Source organism: Dipteris shenzhenensis, chromosome 31 (assembly GCF_047967505.1).
Source record: "Dipteris shenzhenensis isolate YYH24624 ecotype China chromosome 31, Dip_SZ_1.0, whole genome shotgun sequence".
Lineage (NCBI taxonomy): Eukaryota > Viridiplantae > Streptophyta > Polypodiopsida > Gleicheniales > Dipteridaceae > Dipteris > Dipteris shenzhenensis.
This window is the reverse complement of record NC_141626.1, coordinates 30,147,848-30,172,800: the sequence shown is the minus strand read 5'-3', so window position 1 is coordinate 30,172,800 and position 24,953 is coordinate 30,147,848. Positions and strand designations below refer to the sequence as shown.

Below are 24,953 nucleotides of genomic sequence, written 5' to 3'. Positions count from 1 at the left end.
TGTTTACATACCATATGAACACCCAATGAAAAAAAACATTGAACTAACAAGTTTGTAGAGGGAAGACGTTATCCCATTAGCAAGTGCAATTGTGCAAACTTGTTGTCAAAGGATGGGTAGGGGGACTTCGCTACCCATGCTCGTGGGTGTCCCCCTTTTTTAGGATCCAATAATATTCACACTCATGAAGGCCACGTTAACTTATGCCCCTTCTCTTGCAGGGGTGGGCATAAGTATGTAAACACCCTTACACAACAAATGGATAGCATTATCACTTAATAGAAGTAATAATGACAGGGAAGCATGATGGATAGCTTGTTGATGCTTCCTATTCGTGAGATCTCCATTTGCCTACCCAAAGTACGCATGGATGGGGATGGGCAAGGGATTGAGGCTACCCAAGCTCAAAAGTGCCCCCCATTTTGTGCAACGAATCACCTATGTGCACATGGGTGAGAAATGGTGTGTAAAGGTCTTTCTACCCTAGCATGGTCCCACATGAGGTGTGGAATATTAGCTCCCACTCAGGGCGCATGCACACTTCTCATCACCACTCATACCATGCCCAAGTTAAGGGCAGGCAAACACTGCCTTGGATGGGTAAGTTTGGGTGTAGGCTTTGTACATAAGGCTCCCGTTGTGTGTAGGCATTCTTCTTCAAGCATTGGGCATAGGCATTTGCATTGAATTGCCCTGGTGTAGCAACATGTGTTGACTACCCCATCACTATAATACTACATTGGCTATAGAAGTGGGTGACATCGCCCTGCCCAAGCACAGAGCCAAAACACAGGCACGAGGTGGTAGTTGACTCACATTTTGGAGTCTCCTATAGGTCATCTATGTGTAAAAGGGGGGTGCGCCAATCCACCCTAATTAAACATCCCCATTGGCTCCTCACATTAACAATGGGTAGGCGCTCCTTGGTGCGTACAAGCCCTCAAGGTTTTCAAAATGTGACAGTCACATGTAACACTCGAAATGGATGGCTATTTTTTGCAAAATGAGATCCTCTTGAATTCCTCGCCAAACAATCTATGACTCCATAGCTTTTTTTACACTAACGTTCTTTGAAATAAAATAATCTTGACATGTGTTAACTATCAAAGGGGGCTACTCGGTTCCTTGTTCTTGTGGTAACATTTGTGGTGAAGGCTACTATGCAACCCTGAGATTTGACCAACATCCCAACAAATAATTTTGACTAGCGCATTCGTAAACAACATTTGTTTTTCCCTTTTTAAACACTAAAAGATTTTCAAAAATCTCAAACTGGTCAATAAGATTTCAACTAACATGAAATAACACAAAAATCAACAATGCTCGAGATACATCTCAAGCTTACTATTGTGCCTCTAATCAAGTGCCATAATTGTTAAAACACATCCAAGTGTGCAACATCGCAAGGGGCATGTGGATGTGCCTTGAGCATATGTTAAACAATGGCCTCAAGCCTCAGCCTCCTCCCTCCCCCCCTCCCCCCTTCCTCCCTCCCCCCAATCAACCCTTCCCCTCAGAAGGGAAGAAACAACAACAAAGTTATGCTTGAACAATAGGCACTCAAGTGGTCAAGGATAACATTTTTCCATCTAGGTAACCGTTTCAAGTATTTGAATCCCTTAGAGATTGTTGGTGTTGTATGTGGGGTTAGAGTTGTCTATATATGTAGACTCTTTACTAGTTAGAGTAGAAAATGCAAATTAGCAACTTAAGCCAACACAACCAACATAAAATTCATGCAAAAAAAAAAAGCAATTAAAGGCAAATGTTCTCACATAATTCAAAAGACAAAAGCATAACAAAGATACTAAAAGCAAATTGGGAAAGACCTTCTTACAAGAGTGTACATGTTTCATTACGTAATATTTGATCTCCAACTCCAAAGAAGCATGCAAAACAAACTAGTCTACACTACCAACAGCAACAACTCATAAGCTTGCAACCTATACAAGTCATCTACTTCACGCATATAACTTAGACATAGCATTATTCTAGGCAAGAGTTTGGTTTTCTTTATTTACACATTTGAAAATAATCAAATGAAGATTCTACTTTCTCTTGACCAACAAGTGAAACACCTCAAATTTAATCCCACAAACATACAAAATTTGAGGTCCTTGAAAAGTCATCCTTGGTACTTAGAGACAAGAATGAAGGCTTAGGAAGATCCCAACAAGTGGTTCCAGAGGTTTTTGTCATTGATAAGACCATAGCATATAAGCATAAGGCAAGACTCCACTACTTGATTAAAGAAGAAAATCCTCCTTATACCCTAAATCTAGCTCGATTATTGACCCACCTCCATTCCCCTACCCTTCGATTAAGTGACACATGATCGTTGAGATTTGCACATCAAGGTGACTAGACGAGTGTAGATCTACATCAACATGATTGGTTTATGTGGATCATGGATAGGATTTGGATTGCGTGATGGACGCTTGGGAGCCTATAAGATAGGTGGTACCTTGTGTCCTTTCTGTGGATCATAAGAAACCTTGATTTGATAGTCAATGTAAACCCACCCCTCTCCTTCTAGCTTTCTACATGGTATCAAAGCTCTAGGTTGCTCTTTTCCCATGTCTCTGTTCTTGCTATGTGTACTCTTCATGAGCTGCTTATTGTTGCATTCTACTTGCCGCTCCTGGTTGACACAAGCTGCTACCTCTGCAATGTTTTTCATGGCCAAGGTGTTTCGATAGTGTCAAAAGTCTTATCCTTGCTACGGAGACCATCTATTAGTTGCTAGGAGGGGTCTATTTCACTAGCTACCAAGAAGTGGCTTATATAAGAGAAGGGAGGGATAGAGGTGGAAGAGCATTGCAGGGAAGAAGGTAGGGAGGGATGGAGGAGGGAGGTGGAGAGAGAAAAAAGGTTCCACAATGGGGTATGATAAGAACATGGAGGAGGGGGTTGCTTCACTTGACTTGGAAGTGTGTGAACATTAATGCTTGAGAATTAGGAGGTAAAAAACCAAAAGGCAGATTTTCCTTGCCCAAAAAACCCATGCTTCTTTTTTGACTTTGCAATCATATGCCCATATAACTCCATAGTCAACTCAAACATCTTGAAAATCTTATAGTGGCACAACTCACTATTTGTATATGATATGGTATGCTCTTCATCTTCTTTCTATTTCTTCACTTTATTGTTATAGGTTATGAGTGCATAGTTTATGTTTTTTTTTAAGAAGAAAAAAACTTCTATTAGTAGGTATTACTAAAACCCAAGAGAGCAAAAGCTCAAGGCAGAAATACATCATACAATGTTGCAAGAGAAGACACTCATCATAAGGAGGTCAAAAATAACCAAGGTTGAGGCTAAAAATGCAATCTCAACCCTGTAGTAGTCTCAAAGATAAAGCTCTCCTAGTAGAGGCTGCATGTGAGGACCCCTGCATGGTCACTCAAATGGCTATCATTGTTGTATAGTGTCTATCCATATACTAGAATATGAGAGGGGTGGACCTGGGACCCATCCAATGCCTAAATGCATTTGGATCTCCAAATATGCCACGCTGCAATACTCGCCAAAGAAGAGTCCACATATGCATGTATAGCTCTGAAGGATAAACATACACTCACTTCTTTCTTTTTTAAAAGTCAAATCTTATATTTCTATGTGGGAAACCTCAAAAAGAGATAAAAACCCACCAATAAGTACAAGAAAAAAATTTACAAGTAAAGCCTCAAAGCAAGAGTCATGAGGAAGCTAAGTAAAAAGTTACATATCAAGCTGGAGGAGAATCAAACACAACATCCTCTAGCTTCAAATTATTGCTCTGTAAAAACTAATGCAGTGATGAAACCACACCATCAATAAAAACTAGCTGTTTTTTGCCTTGTGATTCTTCTTGGTATAGGCTGTGGTTACCGAAAATTTCTGAATCACAGGGTCAAAAACCTGTTGTAACATGGGATGAAAAGATTCCAGTAAAAAAGGCACTTCTGCATCCCGAACAAAAGAAGACTCTGGCACAGGCATCAGAGGTAAAGGAGCTAGATCAACATCTGTATCCTCCGACGAAAGAGCTGCATCTGATAAAGCAAGACTCGGCATTTTAGCTTCACTTTGAGGATCAACCTGAGAAAGAGCATATGCAGCATCCTGTATGATCCCCTCTGCAAGGCGCACATCCATATCTAGAGAGAAGAAGGAGGTTGATGATGCTCAATGGGAGTCGGATCCTAAACTTCTTCAGTAAGAGAAAGATTAACCTGTGATTTTTCTATCTTCCTCCAATAATGCTTCGGAGCAGTAAAAGAAGGCTTATCCAGTAAAGCCTTAGCAGAAACCGGAGAAGAAGGAAGAGTAAACTTTACTGTTAAAGAAGGAGCAAAAGGAGTGGTCATGAAGCCAAAGGGCAAGCAGGTGCAAGATGACCAACCTGTCGACACCGATAACATGATGTAGGAAAAGAGGCAAAATGCAGCCTGATGCGCATCGGATGAGCAAATCCCAAATCAAGATCCAGAGTAGAGGGCACGGGCTGCATCATATCCCATAAAATACAAAGGCGAACATCCCGAGTAGCCTGCAAAAACTCTTGTCTCGAAACATGTAGAGGCCTCCCCAAAAAAACTATCAGAGTAGGAAGATGCTGAAGAAGAGGCAACGACAACGCTTTGAGGGTAATCCAGACCGGACAGTGGATCCCAGGGCATCACATAAGCAAAGAAATCAGCCCCATGAATACCAACACAACTGACAAGTCACTCCACCACATCAGTCGAAGAGCAGTGGGCATAATAAAAACCTTTGCCCAGAAAGACAAAAGAGGAAAGGCAATCCTGACCCACTGCAACTTCAGCCTAATGACGAAGTTGAGCTGCAGATAAAACCCTGCCCATAAAGTAAAGACAGACCCCAAATTGTTGAGCCTGTCGAAGACCGGAAACCAGAAGGGCAGAGTCCAAAGAACAAACAAGCTGTGAACTCGATGAAGGAACATCTGTGACAGAAGCAAAACACATCTGGCGAAGAAGGTCCAGTTGAAGGGAAGACGAAGGACCATCCGCGATATCCAACTTTGCCAATTTAACCAAGGTGGAAGGAGGCAAACCACCACGCTTCCGCCGAAAGAAGACACGTGCAAGAGGAGCAGAGGCAGAAGGGGGGGCTGAAGCAGAGAAAACGAAAGAGTCATCTGTCGGAGCAGCAGGAAGAGGGGAGGAAGAGACATCAGGAAAAGACTGTACCAGACCCGGCGTGAGAACAGCAAAAGGCTGCAGAGACAAAGGGGAAGACGAATTTGATACGGAATCTGGCTGTACAGACATGGGAGCAGGTACAGAAGAAGGAAAAAGGACGGGTAAAGGAACCTGTACGGATGACCGTACAACAGGTACAGCCTGCACAGGGGCAAAGGAAGGGGCAAGTAAGAAAGGTACGGATGGGGACGGGCTGTGCAGAGGCTTCTGCATAGAGGGTGGCTAGGAATAGTTGCACATGCCATGTCCCACTTCTCCACAGTTCCAGCATTGTAACCGTCCTCGTCCTCTACCGAGACTATTAGTTCCTCGGCCCCTTCCTGCACTTTCCATCGGCTCTGTATCCCTAGGTCCTATCCTTTGAGCCAGATTGATTGAAAGGCTCTTCATATTTTCATTTAGCCTTTCCATAATTTCTAGAGTAATAGCAGGAGCCACCTGTGTGATTGGTTACCTTGTAATGGTGGCTCCTCTCTTCCTTGGACTTCTAATTCTCCTCCCTTTATAGGGGTTGTCTCCTTGCAAGTTCTTCCGATGCTTATACTTCCTTGCCTTATAGGACGACCTATCTTCCACTTGCTCAAAAGTTACTGGTTCCAACTCCTCCACCTTTGCCTTCAACCCAGGATGTAGTCCCGCTATAAACCTGTCTTTTTTAAGAAAATATACTACCATCTCCCGGATTGGTTAGAGCTCGTAACCATCTTTCCCATCTTTTAAGAAAATTAGTCTTGTACTCTACATATTCTTCAAGCTTCCTTTGTTTTAAATCCAAGAGCTTTTGCCAAAGGATGGTAGCATCCTCATAATTCTGGACTATTTTTTGTTTCTGCATCCAAGCCATCGTACCACTCCCTTGCTTCCTTTTGAAGACCTAGTACAAGAATTGTCCTCATTTCTGCCGGCGTATCCTTATTGTTGATAACACAAAAGGTAGTCACGTTTTCCAAGAAGATCTGACCATATTCCCCTTCCTCACCAAAAAACAATGGAATGCCCAAATACGTAGACATGTACTTGTGCGCCATGTTGCAGCTTACAAATGACATGCTTGCAGTCCCTCCCCAGCTGGATCGCCAAACTATGAGAATGATTTTGAATTCTCACGTACCAACTATTGCTTGCTAGCTAAAAACAAGGACTAGGCAGGAATAGATGACTCGAAACACCAACCACAACCACACAAGACACACACACACACATATATATACACATATACATATACACACGCATATATATATATATATACATTTACAAGGCATCTGCTCTTATCCAAGGATTTGCTTGTACCTGTGGATTGCTTCTAGATAAGATTTGAGGATTATGTGCCATATTTTGAGGAAAAATAGGCATACCTTGACCTGGTTCCATTCTTGGCCAGGGACAATAGCACATGCCATGTCCCACTTCTCCACAGTTCCAGCATTGTAACCATCCTTGTCCTCTACCGAGAGTATTAGTTCCTCGGCCCCTTCCTGCACTTTCCATCGGCTCTGTATCCCTAGGTCCTATCCTTTAAGCCAGATTGATTGAAAGGTTCTTCATATTTTCATTTAGCCTTTCCATAATGTCTAGAGTAATAGCAGGAGCCACCTGTGATTGGTTACCTTGTAATGGTGTCTCCTCTCTTCCTTGGACTCGTTGTGATTAACGAGCAGACATGGACGAGCCCCATCTATAAACAATGACGAGCCTCTTCTACAGGCCTCCCATGAACATGTCAGCCCAATTGTCCTACGCATACGAGTGACGTTTCTAGCCATTGTGGGACAGGTAGAAAATTATCCAGATTCATTCTTTTATATAGGAAAGGGGTGCAGCATCAAAACTGGACCCTGAAAACTAAACATCTGTGAGGCATTTTGCAATTCCAGCACTTCATGAATCTGCAAGCAATTTTAGTATAAGGGCTCTATCATCTGGGACGCGAAGGGAGCTCAATTGCCAAAACAAACAAAACCAATCAACCCCTCTCAGACACTTTGGGTTCTGAAAGAAGCATAAACAACAGCAGCCACGGCACGTGGGGAGGGGAACGGAGAGTTGGGCTATGAATGGAGGGAGGGAGGGGAGGAGAGGAGAAGAGAGAAGTGTCGCCCAGCTGTTCGGCTGGCTAGAATACTAAATGCTATTATAGGACCCACTTTCTCCATTACATCTCTTGAAAATCTCCAAAGATCATGAAAATTCCCAAAAATTAACAACGTTTACTCCGGAGGTCTTGTATCCTTACACCTGTTTCCAACGAAAAGGAAAAATTTTACACCAAGGTTGAAATCTAGGTAGCACATTACGGAGGTACAAAATAGTATGAGACATTATAAACCGAAGTATATTAGAACTTACAGAGTGTGCGCACAAAAATGGGAACCCAAAAAAAGAAAACCATGCCAAAGTAGCGTGTAAAAGGACACGTGAAATTCAATACTAGTTATATAGCCCGAATTCAGAGGCAGATGTATTTGCCATCAGATCTGAGTGGAAGTAGAGATTCTTTGCAACACCGTCCATCGCAAATACCATTATTAGTATGTGCAATCCGCATCCCTGTGGACATCTACATAAACAGCTTTACCCAAAACTTTTCTTGCCTTGCAGGTGCTACCGTGCTTCATATTGGACAACTGTACGAATAAACAGGCAATATATGGAGCTTCAATATTACTGTGGTGTGAGTTCTTAAAATTTCTAAGAACTTCAACCAGTATTGCATTCATGCCCATATTGTGTACAACTAAAATGGAACAGCACAAAAACTCAACAGGTCTACAACTAAAAATCCAGAGTAAGAATTCAGGAATAAATATGAACCTCACTTACTTCGACGTGTACGCTTCTTATAAAGAATACGATAACCACATTCACGACATTGTATAACATCTCCTGGCTTCAATGCATTATCTGCTCCACAATCTGCATAAATATGTTCCAGATTTAGTATATTAATAGCCTGCCATATAATGTCTTCCAAATACTTATTGTTCCTGGAAGAACATAACAAATGAAGCAATGGCTTATGGTCAAGAAACTTAAACATGAGAAAAGGTAGAATGTTCTTTGCTTCCTTCACGGTTACAATTTGTGTGCATCCATGCACCGCATTCAATGGTTGTTCAGCAAAATGCTTACTTCTACATCTAACAGAAGAATTTCTCTGCAGAAAAACTTTCCTTACGCATCATTTTAAAATAAACAATCAAGCAATGAGGTCTTGAAGGAGATATAGGTTTTCTTCCTCAAAATGTCAGATTGTGAGCATGTACTTGTGCACACTGCTGGCACCCAAAGGTGTCCATATTCACACATATATGCATTCCATGTTATCCCTAAAAATAATCATTGTGCTACAGATGACCTTTATGGAACAAAATACAAGAACTGATCACCTCCACACAGATAAGACACAGGTTCAGGAGCAGGTTGTGCCATTCCTCCATCCATGATTTGACTTACAACTCCAATAATCAAAGTTACCCAGCAATGCCTGTACAATTAAAAAGCAAAAGGCAGTACCAAATTGAGAAAGAGCTGCAAGAAATACAAACAAGGAACTCGCAAAATAGTTATGCTAGAGTTCATTCTTAAGATCCCCAAATGACGTGCACTTCATAAAACAACAGCAATAATCCCTTACTGGCAGCAGAAGGCCTGCATACAACTTTTAAGTATCAAAAAGACGACACCACATTGCCTTAGTGTCCAGTTTTAGTTTACAATAAGGACTTGGTGTGACCCCAAACACACTACAACTGATGAGCCCCATGGAAATCCTGACCTGTTCCATAGGCAGCCCACATATGGCTGCTATGGCTTCTTCAAATGTGGGCTGATGGCCACCACCGGAAAAGCGCTGTCCAGATTTGCCTTGGACTGTGTGCTACCTTTCCAAGCTAATTCAGGCTGGTGTCTCGTTTTCTTTGCTAGCTGCTGAGCACTTTCTTGATGCTTCAAATAATATAAGGAATGGCCCTTTTATAGGCCCCACCTTCCTGGCCCTTCGTGGTTGTCAAAAGTGGGGTGAAGACTTCTGACCAATGCTGACACTTTTCTCCCATTCTGCAGTGGCCACTCATTGGACCAAAGTGCTGTGCACTACATGTGGGATTCACCAAACAAACCTACCCACAAGATCGATTCAAAACCTCAGGGTGACTCCTTTTGTCCCCGCTTATCCTTGATATTGGTTGATTTTTTATGCATTATCCCAAACTGGCATGGTCCAGAAGTATATATAGTAGTTATCGAGACTCTTCCACTTTGTGCATGACATTCAGGGAGGGAAACTGCTCTGCTTTATCCAAAGATCACACCCTCATTTGGCTTATGATGTGAGGGCAAATGATCTTCAAACCATCGAGCCGTGAGTGAGATGCCAAGCTCTGAATTTTTCAGCAAATATGCGCGTAGATACAAGCAAGGGGGGCAGCAACATGGCAATGCATTGGAGGCAGAGAAGCAGCCTAAAATTCCTAAATGACATGATAGAAAGGTTGTAGAAGCTCCACATCCTAGATATTGGACGGTATTAGGCAACCAAAAGCCCTACGATAAGCCATACACGCTATAAGATGCAAAATTTGAAGCGAAGTGTAATGCTATATCAAAAACATCACACCAAAATCTATGCATCGGGGATTCAACTAAGGCAAAGAATGAATGCCCTGGACAAAGGGAGCAAACGGCCGACAGAGAAGCATACAGGTGAATGGCAAGGCAAAGTGGGAAGCAGCTCCTTCCCACCAGTCAACATAGTCTATACTAAAGGCGAAGGAGAGACGGCGGGGGCCGCAATTGTCAAATGATCCGGCGAACACCAAAGGTGCCAATGCACAGCAGATCCACAATGTCAGGAGTGTCAGGACTGATGGCACCTACCCTTCTGATGGGTAGTATGACTGATTGTGTACATGCGGTGGGTAGTACCCACTGCGAATGTCAAAGAGTTGTGTATATAAAGTCCTTATGTCCTAGGAGTTTAGGTCGTCTTGTTGCCAAAACAAAGAGTGTAGCCTCACTGTGTAGATAAGGGGGCAGGGGCAGATTAGAGAAAGGGGATAGAAGAGCAGAAGGGAGAGAGAGGAAGGGGGAGAAGGAGGGAGATGGGGTGGTGGGGAGAGAGAGAGAGAGAGAGAGAGAGAGAGAGAGAGAGAGAGGTGGGGAAGATAGATAAGATATGATATGGTGGTATTCAAGTCCTCTTGAGACCCTTCACCCATTATCCAATTAAAAGTCAAGATCTTCGCATGAGGGCTCTTGCAATTCTAAAAAGATAGTTGCTGCCTTTGAATTCTGCATGCACTCTTCTTGAATGCCATGTATCCAATCCCCTTCCTGTACTCAATGTCAAAATCATAGGACTGCACTGAAGCCAACCATCTCTTTTGCTTGGCAGACTAGTTGGGCTGCATGAGGAAAAATTTGAGTGTCCTATGATCAGTTTTGCCTGAAGGCGTGTAGGATGGCCAACATTTTCTGATCATAAACATAATAGTTGAGCTCTTTGGCATCAAATTTTCTGGCTATTACACCATGCTCTTGTTGTAGAACAGCCACAATGAATGGCCTTGAGAAGTCAGGGCATACCAACACAAATGAGTGAGTCAAGGCAAATTTCAGGCCTTCAAAACTGAGCTGCGCTTCTTTTGACCACAAAAAAAGCATCCTTCCTCAAGAGGTCCGTAAGAGGATCTGACCTCTTGGCAAGTTTTCAAATAAATCGCTTGTCAAAGGAAGCAAGACCCAAAAAACCTCTAAACTAGGTGGGTTTTAGTGGCTGTGCCCATTCCCTCATGCTTTTCACCTTTGCGGGGTCCACTGGGATCTCATCTCTGCTCACAATGTGCCCCAAGTATTCAACCTCTTTCACCATAAAGGTACATTCTGCTGGTGTTTGCATAAAGCTGATGCAACCTCAATGTGCTCTTATTTCCAGCACTTGTTTGACATGCTCAATGTGCTCCTATTTGCTCTTGCTGTAAACAAGGATGTCAAACCAGCACATACCGGAAGAGAAGTGGCTGCAATGTTCTGGTCATAAGTGACTGAAAGGTGGCTGGTGCATATGGCATCACCTTGAACTCATACAAGCTCATCACCCCTTTCTGATCTCATGATAGCCCTAACTCCTCCTCATCATTGGAGAGCTTAATGATTATGCTTGCTCAGTTTGGCTATCCCAATATTTTGCATTTTGCATACTTTCCTGCCCTTAAGAGTCCCAGTTTGGCTGTCCGAGTATTTTGCATTTTGCATATTTCCTGTGCTCAAGAGTCCATTTCTCGCCACACTTAAAGCACTGATTTGCCCTCTTCTTGCTGTCCATAATGGCTCTAGTATGCTCATTTTTTTGCTACAATATGTGGCTTTCTTATTGGTTACGTATGACATTTTGTTGCGCGATATTGTAGGAAACCTGGGAAATGGAACTGCCACAGCCTTTTGATCATGCCATTCAAGCATCCTAGGTTTCCCTCAACCACAATTACAGTCCCATGTGGGCTGTCCATAGCATTCTAGTACATGTTGGCATACTTGGGCTCGAATACCTCCACGAGCTTGACAACTAACTCAACGGTCTGAGGTTCATGAGAACTCACATCGGATGGCTATAAGAACACGTCGACGACAGAATGGGAACGTGAATCCTCGGATGTGTATACCTGCCAAATGCATCTCGCTGCAAGGACTGCATACCAAAAGATTAAGAGAAGGATTGCCCTCTCTGACTGCTATGGACTACTCTGTGAACCCAAAACAACTCCAAGCATGGTGGCTGATGTGGTGAAAAGACTGACGGTGCTGATAAGAAGCACTCATCGAATGCACACCAATGGATCGGCCCAAGATAAATGACTCCATCTGTGAAAGGTGCAGAGAGCTGCAAACTATAGGATGGCCTCATTGTCACGGGCATCTACAAGCTCGTGGCCATGCTAGTTGGTACCAACGCAGGCAGCCAGGTCAACTACCACAAAGGATGCAGCCATGCAAGCAGCCTTGCGCAGTCAATAGACAGCCAACGCCACATCATCGCAGCTCAAAAAACACAAAGTTGACTTTTTTGGTCAAAAAAAGTCAACGCAATCTTTTTTGGGGGTCAATGTTGACTTTTTGACCGACTTGGTCAACAATCTACGTTGACCAGCCGATCAGGGTCAACGGTCGACATTGACCAGGCTGGCCAGGCTGACCTAGCTATAAAAGGGCACCCTTTGGCCCTCATTCTTCATCCCACAGTTGGACACTTCATCCCTCAAAATAGCAGCAGCAAGGCCTTCCCGCAGCAGACAACAAGCTAGCCTCAGCCTCTTTAGGGATCTAGTGAGGATTCACCTCCTCTAGGTACTCTAGTCTTTCCAAGTTTGCAGTGAGGGTTTCAGCCCCTTCATACAGTTGTATTCAGCCCTTTGGGTATTCATTATTCAGTTGTATCTATTTCCTCTTCAAAGGTCCACTACATTCTCTCCCTCTCATTCTATCACTCACATCCACAGAATCACTTGTGTATTGAGAGCATCATCTTGAAGTTGCAGTTAGTATTAAGTAGGAGAGAGAGTGAAGATAGTCTATCTACCGCTACATTGGTATCAGAGCTTCAGTTTTCTATCCTGAGATAGGGAGGGTCAGTTTAGGGACAGCTCTATTGTTTTATGGTCCTGACAAAATCAGGCAAGGACACCATGACAACTAGTGAGCAGTCCAACACATAGGGGATGAGGGTTCAGTGCCTCAACCGCCACCACCACCTCCACCACAAAATCCTGCAGACACTCCATGTCCACCATCACAACCATGTTGTAAGCTAACATCCATACCTGTAGCTCCCGCAAGCATCCTGTACGCCGCCATTGCGTACCTGTAGCTCCCGCAAGCATCCCGTACGCCGCCATTGCGTACCTGCAGCTCCCGCAAGCATTCCATACAACGTACGGATTCTTGCTATCAAGGCGCCATACTGCACGTGTGAACTGCCGTACAGGTCGTCCGTATAGCCTGCTGTCAGAGCGCCATACTGCACGTGTGAACTGCCGTACAGTCATCCATACATTTGCTGCTTCAGCACCGTACTACACGTGCGAACTACCATACAGCCTTCGTCATCTGCCGGTCCGTATAGTCGTACGACTGTTTCCGTACAGTTGCAGATTTGTGGCATTTTTGTATACGGTGACCATACACCGTACGGTTTTGATCAATTGCAGCCATAGTTACGTTGAAACGCGTTTCAAAGCCCAACCAAGCCTGAAACACCATTTCAGGGAACCTTGGATCCTAAAACACGTTTTAGGGTCTGAAACGTCAGGACCCTGAAACAACTGGCTGAAATGTTTCAGCCAGCCTAAAACGTGTTTCATGACACAAAAACGACCCGTTTCAGACAACAAAGCGTCTAGGGTCTCCAAATGTCACGAAAATCTGCCACGAGCCCGATTTTGGTCGTTTTGATTTCAATTTTGGCCTCTTGTGCAATGTTTCACTCCTTCAGCCTCATACTCTCTCCATCCTCAAGGTTTTCCAGCCCTCCTTGAGCCCCATTCACTCCTTTCTGTCCTGCAGGCTGCTTCAGCCCTCCATCATCATCTACTCCCCTTCAGCCCTCCTTCAAAGCTCTAACTCCACTCCTTCAGTCCTCTTTCAGCCCCCTCTTTCAGCCCTCTCTTTCAGCCTTCTAAGTTAACTTCTAAGTTCTAATTTGTAACTTGTTCTAAGTTCTAACTTCTAAGTTGGTAGATGACATGTTGCTCACAGGGTCAAATGAGGAAATAATTACAGATTTCAAAGCTGAGTTCAAAGCTGAATTTGACATGACAGATTTGGGCATGTTAATTTTTTATTAGGGGATCCAAGGGCACTTTTCCCTTCTTGAGGTTTTTCCTCCTAACCACAGTCCAATCCCTAACTACGGTTAGTGGATAGGATAGGGTTTTGTCACTTAGACAAATCCCCTCACTACAGTTTTGTACTACACTCATTCTATTCAGTTATTCAGCTTCAACGTTTGCTCACACTCTTGCTCTCTACTCTCCATTGTTCACATGACTAAGACAATCTTATCAAGGTTACATAGAACTCATCCATGCTAGCTCCAGTGTCGACTTCGGGCTGGTAGCCCACCCTTCATCTATATACACAACAGGTTGAAGGTGCTAGGCTGCCAACCTACCACATGGATGAAAGATCACAGCATGAAGATAGAAGCTAATAAGAGGTTCATGGTGGTCGAGTAAAATCATGCAAGTATGCCTCTTGTACATAAAAATTGTATTCGTCTTACATTTGTTGATTCTTGGTGGTGTTGTTTAATATGTGAAAGATGCTTCGACAGATGCAAAGATGGAAATTAATAATGACAATGCAAAGAGGATGGCATGACTCTCGTAGGAGAAGGCATGACTGTCTCTCTACACAGTCCACCCTACAAATGTGCCATAACAAGTGTGGACTTGTAGTTTCATGCTTACCTAACTTGCATAAACAAGCAGAAGCATACCCTGAAACAAAGAACACTGAGTGAGAAAGGTAGCACGCCATCATGATATTGGGTTGCAATGGTCACAGGAAGTTAAATACAAAGCTGGATGGAGCCATCAGGGAGAGAAGCGACTATGGCCCAAGAGGTTTCTTGCTATAGGTGAACTCTCCTGTGTGCTTGGGCTGCCTTGCTCCACCAAACTACTCCTCCAAAGAGCACAAACCTAAGTACACAAGGGAACTAGGGGGCAGATTGCTGCTTATAATATACATAGCCCCCAGCTCTCAAGGAAGGTGCTAACCCTGACACACAGCAACCTCATGTGCCCCTTGGGGCACACTTGCAGGCTGCCATGTGTGTGGCACTCGTTTTTTTTTTCGAGCATAAAAGATCATGCCAAATTCCAATGTGTGGCACTCTTATGGGCTGACATGTATTGTCACCTGTAGAGAGTGGCACCTATGTAGGCTGCCATGTTGTCATCAGGGTTCTGACTAGGACTCCATCTCACAAGATAGAGCATGTAACAATACTCCTAACACTGGTAGGAATCAACCCATCTGCATCAAACAATACTACTAGCTCTGCTAACAATCGACCCATCTGCTCATTGCTATGTTCCATCGTCAGAGCCAGAGCTATGCTTTGTTAGGAACAGAATCTTGACAGCCTTCCTGATCTCAGAACTGTCCTTGAGTCATAAAGTATTTTTGTACGCAACTACATGATCTAGGTTAAGGTCTCTTATAACAGGTCTCTTCCATTCTGAGAGTACGAGAGGTTACAACTTAGCCCATATGCATGTAAAAACAGGTAGGTAGCATAGGTAGCATGTCTGACATGTGCATGTGACATATGCATGCACTGAACAGCTCACATAGACCCTTTTAAAAGGCTAAGGGGAAGGGCTCTCCAGAGGGTTTTCTGTATCGGGCTTTCAGTTTCATGGGCCATACAACAGTCTCCACGACAATAACTCACTCGACCAGCTCATACAAGATAGTTATAAAAGGTGAAGGGGCACGGTGTTTTCTATCAGCTCTCGTGTTTAGTCTTCACGGATGAATAAACTCATCAAAGAATCTCTCTCTCTCTCTCTCTCAAATCCAATTTGGAGAGAAGCCAATTAATATGGGCAACGTATTAGCCCACGCTACAGGAAAAAAATATTGGGCCATTTATATTATTCTCGCGGTTTGAAAAGCAGTTTAAATGAAATCAGGAAAAACAGACTTTGGGGTTTTGAAAATAATGGCAGCTGATTAAGCATTTAAGCCTACGCTGAGGCTTGTGCGTAGACGAAGGCACCTAGAACATGCATTCTTTGGGTCAAATGGAAGACTAATGTGCATAGAAGAGTAGCACTCTTCAGCCATGTTCATCGAGGTCCGTCATACTCGCTAACGCATCCACATAGATTATCTTCATCACTAAAAGGTCAAGCGTCCAACACAATTATTATCCATAATCCAAGATAAGCAACACTTTCAACCGCACCCATTTAACGACGTCCACCATTGCAACGTCCATCAGAGTGTTACCGAAAGCAAATAAAGATGATCATCACGTTATGACTCTTACCGAAAGCAAATGCCGATGATCAGCCCAGCGAGCTGTAATGTATGTAGGCAAGCAATGTTTGAAGGACTAGCTTTTGCCTTGTTCTGCAAGAAATAGTCTAGTCAAGCACCTAACCTTGGTTAAGCGCACACGCCAATGTAACCATACCGTGGTAAGGTTGCTGATCCTCATCACCCATGGCCTTGTGATTGGATTTCTCTCATAATCACAATTTGCGGTCCACATGGCGCTCACTTATGTCTATGTGACAAATTGGGAGAGAATAAACTTGTTAATGGTATCTCTATAAAAGTGTAGTGTTGGGGCTTTAGCACATGGGCTAGTTTAGGAAGGGAAAAGTATGGTTTGGAGTTGCCACTCTAAACCCTAGCTGATTTAGAGCAACATAAGCCACACTTTTTCCCATCCCACAATGTTAGCACATGTCGTGTGGTTTAACGATGGTTTAGGATGAGAAATGAATTTTTGTCACTAGAAACAAGATGGATCTATTCTTATCATGTTTCACCTCATGTCGTTTATAGTAGGGTGGTTTGTATCATCTTGTTTTTCCACATCTAGTTCAAATCGGGAACATCCTCGAGGAGGACATTTTTAAAATGGGAAATATTTGACTTGAGGACATTCTCGTTGGAGGGTGTCAAGGAACAAATGCCATGTGACATGTGGAAGGTAAGTGCTTTTTTTCACCTATTAGGAAATGGTGCATTGTCAAACGCATTAGTATCTAGCATTGAGACTTAGTGATGTGTAATAGGCTCCCTTCATGTTCAAAGGAAGCATCTCCTCCTCTAGGCCAAGCAATATACTCATTGATGGTTACATGCAGTTCATTATCACCTTTGTTTTCTTCCATTTATGATAGGTATGGATCAACAACACATGTATGTGCATAGATAATATGTGAGTGATCAAATAGCCATATAACTTAGTCTCTTTCACTCATTTTGTTTGAGAAACACCTAGGAGATGTTGACATCTAACAAGATCTTCTAAGCCCCAAACACAAACTCTTTTAGGGAGATAACTTTTGAGCTTTGAACATGGAGAATCGATTCCATAGAGAACTAGACATTGTCACTAGAGAAGATGTGGCAAGCCATTGATTCATACATTGAAGTTGCATTGATTCATGGCATGGGCATTGAATTTGCATTAATTCATGGCATGGGCATTGAAATGACATTGGCATGGGCATTGATACGGGCTTTTGATAGGCATACATGTCAACTCATAGCAAGCTACTTTACAACAAGTTAGTATTATGTGGAGATAAAGTTTTGAGAAGGTGTGTAATATCACCTGAGACTAAGTTCTAAGGAACCAAGTTGTGTAACATCACATGAGACCAACTTGTAAGGGAGGCTCATGAAGGAATAGTAAGTGGCCATTTCACAAAAGAATTTATTGCTAGAAATATCCTTCTAGAAGCTATGGGTGGCCCATCTTGTGGAAAGGCATCATGACCATGGGATAATATAATGTGTGCCAAAGGTCTGATAATCCTTAGGATAAGGACTTTAACTAACCACATTATTTGCCCAAAATCCTTTGAGAAATGAGGCATTGAATATGTGGGACCAATTCGTATGACTGCATGAGGACCACAAGGCACACAACTTGATATGCCATAGTTGCAACATACTATTTTACAAAACAGGTTGAAGCTAGAGTAGTTAGAAAAGCAGATCCCAAGTCACATCGAAATTCCTTTGTGAGCAAGTGATCACCCAATTTTCTACAAAGAGGAACTAATTATACCCATCTTGCTTCCTTTAGAGGAATTAGACATGCATCCTTATGGGGGTTTGAACACTCCATTCAATTAGCATCATATGGCATTGAGATAATGGCTCCATTAGAGTGTTTGGATCAAAGTCTTGGTCTCTTCTGCACAATGTGTGAAATGTGTGTCTCCTTGAGTGGTCATAGAGTGTGTGTTCCTAAAGGTATTGCTTGCTATAGTTTATGTGTGTTTATGTGTGACCACCATGAGTGTAATGTGGTACATGATGTGTAGGGTGTGATCTAATCTATGAGGTGTGACTTTGGTTGGTGTGATAGAGATGATCAAGGAGTTGATCTAGGATCTAAGAATGATTTGTCATGACCTCACACGTGATGCATTATTCCATGAACGGAGCCTACTTAATGCTCACTCTATTCATGAATAAGATCTGGCTGGCAGTGTGTTTACTCTTTTCTCGTGCTCTTGCACTTTCTCAACAATTTTTTTGTGCCATCGCCTTATATCTTGGACTCTCACATTAAAATGTTGCTAGCTCCACCCTACTACAACTGATTGTAGGCTTGTCACATTATCTCTAGTAGTGTACCTCAGCATGCGAGAGTCTAGTGTGTCAAATAAGTTGCCACTTGTAGTTTTGGGAGGTAGAAATTATGCAAATCATGTCTCTTTTGCTCATAAGTTTGTATACATTCTCTTAAAAAGTGTCGCCTTATGTTTAAGTAGCTAAACTTTGTGTACATGCCTTCTACTTGAGCTTACAGTATACTCTAGGGCTCTTTTATTCTCACCATTGCTTTCACGATTATGGAGGTACTACGCATATCTGTTTTAACAAATTTCATAGGTCTTTAACACGCATCCAATTTTCTTGTCATCCATCCTAGCTAGCAAGCTTAACTATACCAAACTCCACGAAACATCATAATCACCAATTAGCGCATATTTAGCCTGATCATAGACAATTTGGTGCTTACCACAGTAATAGATTTGTCAGAGTAGTCTATCACCAAGTTATATTGCTCCTCAAACACCACATTCTCCATGACTGTAGATTATCAAATCCCATTAGCACCACCTGACACAAATTTCAAACAAAAACCCACTACTTGCAAGCCTCCAAAGATATACCAGTTCTGAACTTGATAGCGTTCCAAATGTTACCAGTTTTGAACTTGATAGCATTCTAGATGTTGGGTTCCTTCTCCAATGACAAATCAATGCACTTCGCATAAGAATCACCTTAGATGTTAGAAATGTCATTCTCACTCTAGCAATGCTCGTTATCTCATATCAAATATCTGTTATGATCAATGGAGAGTGTATTCTTCCTTGTTCTTGCTCACACCCGAATGAATATCAACTGCAAGCCATAATTCCGACACATTTTATTGCAGCAAAACCAATGTATTCCTATCGGCCTGTTATGCATGAAAATCCAAAAAATAATTTAGCATCCCCATCTTTTCCCATATTGCGTCTGAAATTCAAAGAAAGGGCTCCCTTATTTAGCATAAGTTAATGCATTATGATGAATAGACGTCTCCTTCTTCATCTCTCTCATGTGTTGCGTTCCCATAATGGCATCTCCCATTGTTTCAAATTCCATACAGGATTGGAATGCAGATGTGTGTTCTCAAGACTTGCTGCTGGAACCCGTTGATGACCACGTTTGCCCATTTCTGAAAAGATATAAGACATTTAGGAGCGATTCCTCCGTTACTCAGAACACTTCGTGGTCAATTACGAAGGCCCTAGATAGCCATAGTAACTCTCCCTACGATGTTCACAATTGTAGACGAAATGGTTGAAACGGACGCTCAGTGCACAAAAAATAATCCAATAGATCTAATCGAACAATCAAATGTTCTTCAATCCTCCTAGATAGGAAAAGAGCTATATGAAAGACATGTGACACAATTTTTGATCGCCACCTCAAACTCTAAAATGAGGAATATAAGAAGTATCATTCTAAAAGCATCACCTAGCTCAAAAAATATTTTTGAGCTGCATTGAAGTTGTTTAGCTTACTTACTACAGTATATTAGATAGCTATGTGTAGTTGCTTTTGAGGTTGTGTATTGCCTCATGTGTAGTAATAAGGTCATATTGAGCTCAAAGACATTGATATCTTAAAAATGAGATTTTTTTTGGAGTCAATTGTGTATTGATTATCTTGCATTGCAATTCAAATCTGGCATTACTCAAACTACTTGTCTTCATTGTTTGACTATGGCCACCCTATACAAGCTATTGAGCTCATTATTGAGGTACATTCTACAAGCTGTTGAGCTGGTTCTTGAGGGACTTCTAGAATTGTCACCTCAACAAAATTGTTAGCATAGCATAGCATAGCTTAGTGTGATCATGCCATATATGCATTAGAGAGCCTAATGTTCAAGAAATTGCATAGTACCCCCCACTCTCTCACATGTGTAGTAGATTACTGTACTAGACTCGTGTATGATATATATCATATTGGGGAGGACATCATGATCATCCATCATAAGGGTAGCAAACTCCTATATAGTGCATATAGCATGTAGGGAGGGATAACATTAAAAAGAATGTGCATCAAAGGCTCACAAAGGACTTATGCATAGATGTCTAGCTCCCATATGAAAATAGCATGTTCTAAGCATAACCATGATTTTTACCATGATAGGATGAAAGAATTCATAGACACTAACAATGTATTTTGAAATTTTAAAAGTTCCCCACAATTGAAGAAGACTAGAATCAAAGGACCAAAGCCACTTCTATAGGATGCCTACTCACAATAACCTTGAAGATTATTCTATTCCAAAATTTGGTGGATCTAGAGGCATTGACTGTAATAGTTGTGGAATAGTCAACATAGAATGTTGTAGGAGGAGACAATATCAAATAGGATGTTAACTACCTTGGTTGACCCTGCCACATTTTGGACCTTCCCATGTAATTATGTAAGTATGCACCTAAGGATTTTGCGAAGAATTACCTTGGAGCCATGTTGGCCCAAGAAGATTGTAAAACTAGGAACAATAGGATAGATAGGTTAGGAAGAGAAGGAAAGCATAGGGTTGGCTCTGCCTTCAAAAGGTGATATATATATGAGACCAAAAGTTTGACTTTGGCCTTTAGTTGTTGTTTGCCAGCCAGTTTGACTTTGAGTCGTGTCTTGTCTTCTTTCATGTTCTTGCCTCTAATGAATATCACCTATCTCACTTCCCCTTCTCTCTTGTCTCTTGACTCCCCTCCCCTTTCCCTCTTCCCCTTCTTCTCTCCCGTCCCCTCTCCCTCTTTTTCTCTTGTGAATACACCATTGCAACAACTACGAGAGCCACTTGCGAGGACACATGTGGACCATTTGCGCTTGCATTGCTCTTACAAGGAGCACCTTGGAGTGAGACTCCATCAACATTCTTCCAAGAGCCCCATGACACGTGAATCACTACTGAGGACTACCCATTTTTTGTGCCATTGTTAGCGAGTTAGACGCATGCTTTTGCTTGTATGTGCTTCTCTCATTACTTTCCCATTGCCCAACACTTAGTAACCAGGTGAAAAGCAGTTGGTTTGGGTGTTTAGGAAAGGTGGAAGTTGAGAAAAGTGGAAAAGAGAGTGAGAGAGAGAGGGAAAACCAAGTCAAGTTGTTTGGTTGATGCTTTTTGAGGAATCTAGCTCTCCAAACATAGGAAAAGGTAGTTGTGATCATTTTTAAGCCTTGTATCCTATCAAATCTTTTAAAAAAATCTATAAAAATGATGATTGTGGGAGAGTTCCAAGGTCTTGGGAATAACAGACCAATCCCTTTTTCAAAAAACACCCGATTTTGCTTGTAAAGTTGTGCTTTTTGTTATTTCTGGTTGTTTCTTGCTTGCAATAGGTAAAATAGATAGGAAGTACTCACCTAGGATAGCAAACCCTGCATAGGAATCATGAAACATTAGAGAACCCTAGAATTTCTATCGGTGATAGTGTGCAGGAAGGTCATGCTAAATTAGGACCTAATTCAATGCACACTGAATTAGCTTAAGGCACATCCAATTAGCTTTGACACCTTAACAGAGCCTAATAACCTAATAGTTGACTAGGATTGACACGTAGCACATTTAACGTGCATGTTCGTGCTAAAAATAGAGTCAACTCTTAATTTAGAGCACGTTGAATTAAGGCATACCAAAAAATAGAGTCAACTCTTAATTCACTTCACGTTGAATGCATGCTAAAAGAGTCAACTCTTAGTTCAACACACGCTAAAGTCACAACTCAGTGCACATTGAGTTAGTAATTAAGACTAATTCAGTGCACGTTGAATTAAAGCTAATTCAACGCATGCTAAATTAGCCTGTGAACACATGAAGGGACTAATTTTGAGCTGAATCATACACCTATGATCCTCAGAAGCGAGTTAGCAATCCATTGTTCACAATCCACCCCATAAATAGTGAACTTCATCTCAACAAATGCTAAAAAAGGAGGGGGGGTAAATTTTTTATTAAACTCAAGATAGATCGTGAAATTGAGAGCTTTTGAGAGCTACTGACATAAGGGTAATCACACAATAGGACATAATCACTTCAAACCATTAGCTAGAACCCTTAAAATTGCATATTCATCACTTCAAATTAAGTTTAATTCAATGTACACTGGATTAACAATTCAATGCACTCTAAATTAATAATTCAACACATGCTAAATTAGTATTTCAGCACTCCATATAATTCAGTGCATGCTAAATTAGAGCTAATTCATTATATGTTGAATAAGCCTATTGATTGCTAGTTAATAATGGTTAACCTGAACAACCGATACTTCCCCCAGGTGTCCATCTATGCTGTCCACCTACAAGCACTTGAGGTCTAGTAGGGTGCTCACAACTGAGCTTGGACTAGAAGATAGTACGTCCATCAACGTCTTGTTTGACCAATCACCTAGCTTAGCATCAATCCAATCAAAGAACTCAACATTGAGCTCACATTCAATACATGGGCCATCCTAGGCTGATATTTATAGCTCAAAATATTCCATGAGTTTTGACAGGAGAGATGGGTTAAAACCAAAATCTTGGAGCCTCCATGGCTCCTAACCCTAGCTCAATTCAACCCTTCTACCACAACATCTCGGATTCAAGAAACTTTTTCCAATATGATGAGGAGGTTTGGGTTGTCTAACATAGTAGAGATGGTCAATCTATTTGCCATGCAAAAGAGGGTGCTTGTAGCAACACAGGGCCCCAACCCATCCAACCATGATGGAAAACATGTAGAGTGCACCAACTCCCACCATACAAGAGAGTACTATGACACCACATGTATGCTTCTCCCAGGGACGACCCTCATTCAGTGATACATTTGAGCCAACGATGCCAAGTGACTAAAATGCTAACAAAGCTTCAACAAACTCAAAGTTGACATTTTAAGTACTTAGTAGCCAATGTTGTTTATAGTATATCACCCTCATTGTCCACATGCTCTCCACATGCAATTTACATTCGTAGGATTGGTTAAAACTTGAGTACATTGCATTGCATTTATTACTCATTTATTAGTGGTATTCAAGTCATTGTACAACTTTGCTACCAACTTAAAGTGACAACTTGGAACATTTTTGCTACCAACGTGATGTTATAGCTTGGAACTTCTTTCATAGTCCAAAAACATACCGCTCTTCGTGTCTTAACTTCTTTCATAGTCCAAAAACATACCAATGTGCTCTTCTTGTCTTAATCCAAGGCACTGTTTTGAATTTTTCATGAAACATGATTCTTTAGAAAAGGTCTCTTTTCACCAAACACAAAACATACCAAATTATTAAAAGATTCTCACATCATAAGTGTATCATGATTCTTCCATAAATTCTTTTTGGAAAAAAACCCTCCATCACTCAATTCTAGAAAGGCTGTTTCAAAGTACATCAAATGCAATCTTTTCCATGCTCCAATGCCCAAGCTATGGTACCTACCAAGAGAATATTAGAATTTCAATGAGCCAAACTGAGAGAGAGAGAGAGAGAAAGAGAGAGAGAGAGAGAGAGAATCCTCATGCCATGTTTTAAACTTTTCATGAAACATGATTCTTAATTAAGAAAGGGTCTCTTCCCACCAAACACAAAACATACCAAATTATTATTATTAAAAGATTCTGATCATAAGTGTATCATGATTCTTCCATAAATTCTTTTTGAAAAAATGACCTCCATAACTCACTCTGGGAAACGTTGTTTCAAAGTACATCAAATGCAATCTATTCCATCTCCAATACCCAAGCTATGGCACCTACTAAGAGAATATCATAATTTCAATGAGCCCCTACTAAGAGAATATCGGAATTTCAATGAGCCAAATTCATAGGGGGGAGAGAGAGAGAGAGATCCCTCGTACAAATCCAAATTTGATCGCTCCTTTAGTACTCCTAGTCTTCCCAACCCTCCCAAAAAATGAGGGAGCAACCCAAATTTGATTGCCTTTTTTCTCCTCAAGTCTTCTTAACCCTCCCAAAAATGAGGGCTGCTCTCTCTCTCTCTCTCTCTCTCTCTCTCATATGTATTTCAAAATCAATGTGTCTATAAGGACATTCATGAGCACTAGGAAATGCTTTTTATTAAAGCTCCTTTTGTAAAAGCTAAAGTGACCTACAAGCAATCTATTAAATTACCAATTTTATGCATACTACCATAATATAGATTCCACAAGGGCTTCTCAATGATATCATCATCATAACACTTTCGTGGTGCTGAGCCCTAGTTCGAAGTTGTTTCGATGTGAGAATTCGATGTGAGAATTCTCGATTCATTCCACTCTCAAATATGTCCCGTCTGTTTGAGTCAAAGGCACAACATTAAGAAGAACATAAGGCCACATGAAGCTTCTCAAAGGCACAACATTAAGAAGAACGTAAGGCCACATGAAGAAGCTGTAAGGAAGAGTTTAATTTTGTAGCAAAAGAGTAATAAACGTTGTACC

The 24,953-nt window shown here is 41.7% G+C and overlaps 1 protein-coding gene across 2 annotated transcripts; it reads right to left on the bottom strand.

The window, feature by feature from the left end:
- Positions 1–7,394: 7,394 nt before the first annotated feature.
- NRPB12 (DNA directed RNA polymerase, 7 kDa subunit) lies at positions 7,395–16,377 on the bottom strand. 2 transcript variants are annotated; one of them, XM_087370141.1, is made up of 4 exons: positions 16,261–16,377; positions 8,594–8,691; positions 8,028–8,120; positions 7,395–7,831 (listed from the first exon to the last, which is right to left on the bottom strand). In XM_087370141.1, exons 2-4 carry the CDS (start codon positions 8,646–8,648, stop codon positions 7,809–7,811), a joined length of 171 nt encoding a protein of 56 aa, XP_087226267.1. In that variant the 5' UTR covers positions 8,649–8,691; positions 16,261–16,377; the 3' UTR covers positions 7,395–7,808. The 2 variants fall into 2 exon arrangements, with proteins under 2 accessions (XP_087226267.1, XP_087226268.1); XM_087370142.1 differs by having other exon boundaries at positions 16,177–16,261.
- Between the last annotated feature and the right edge of the window lie 8,576 nt (positions 16,378–24,953).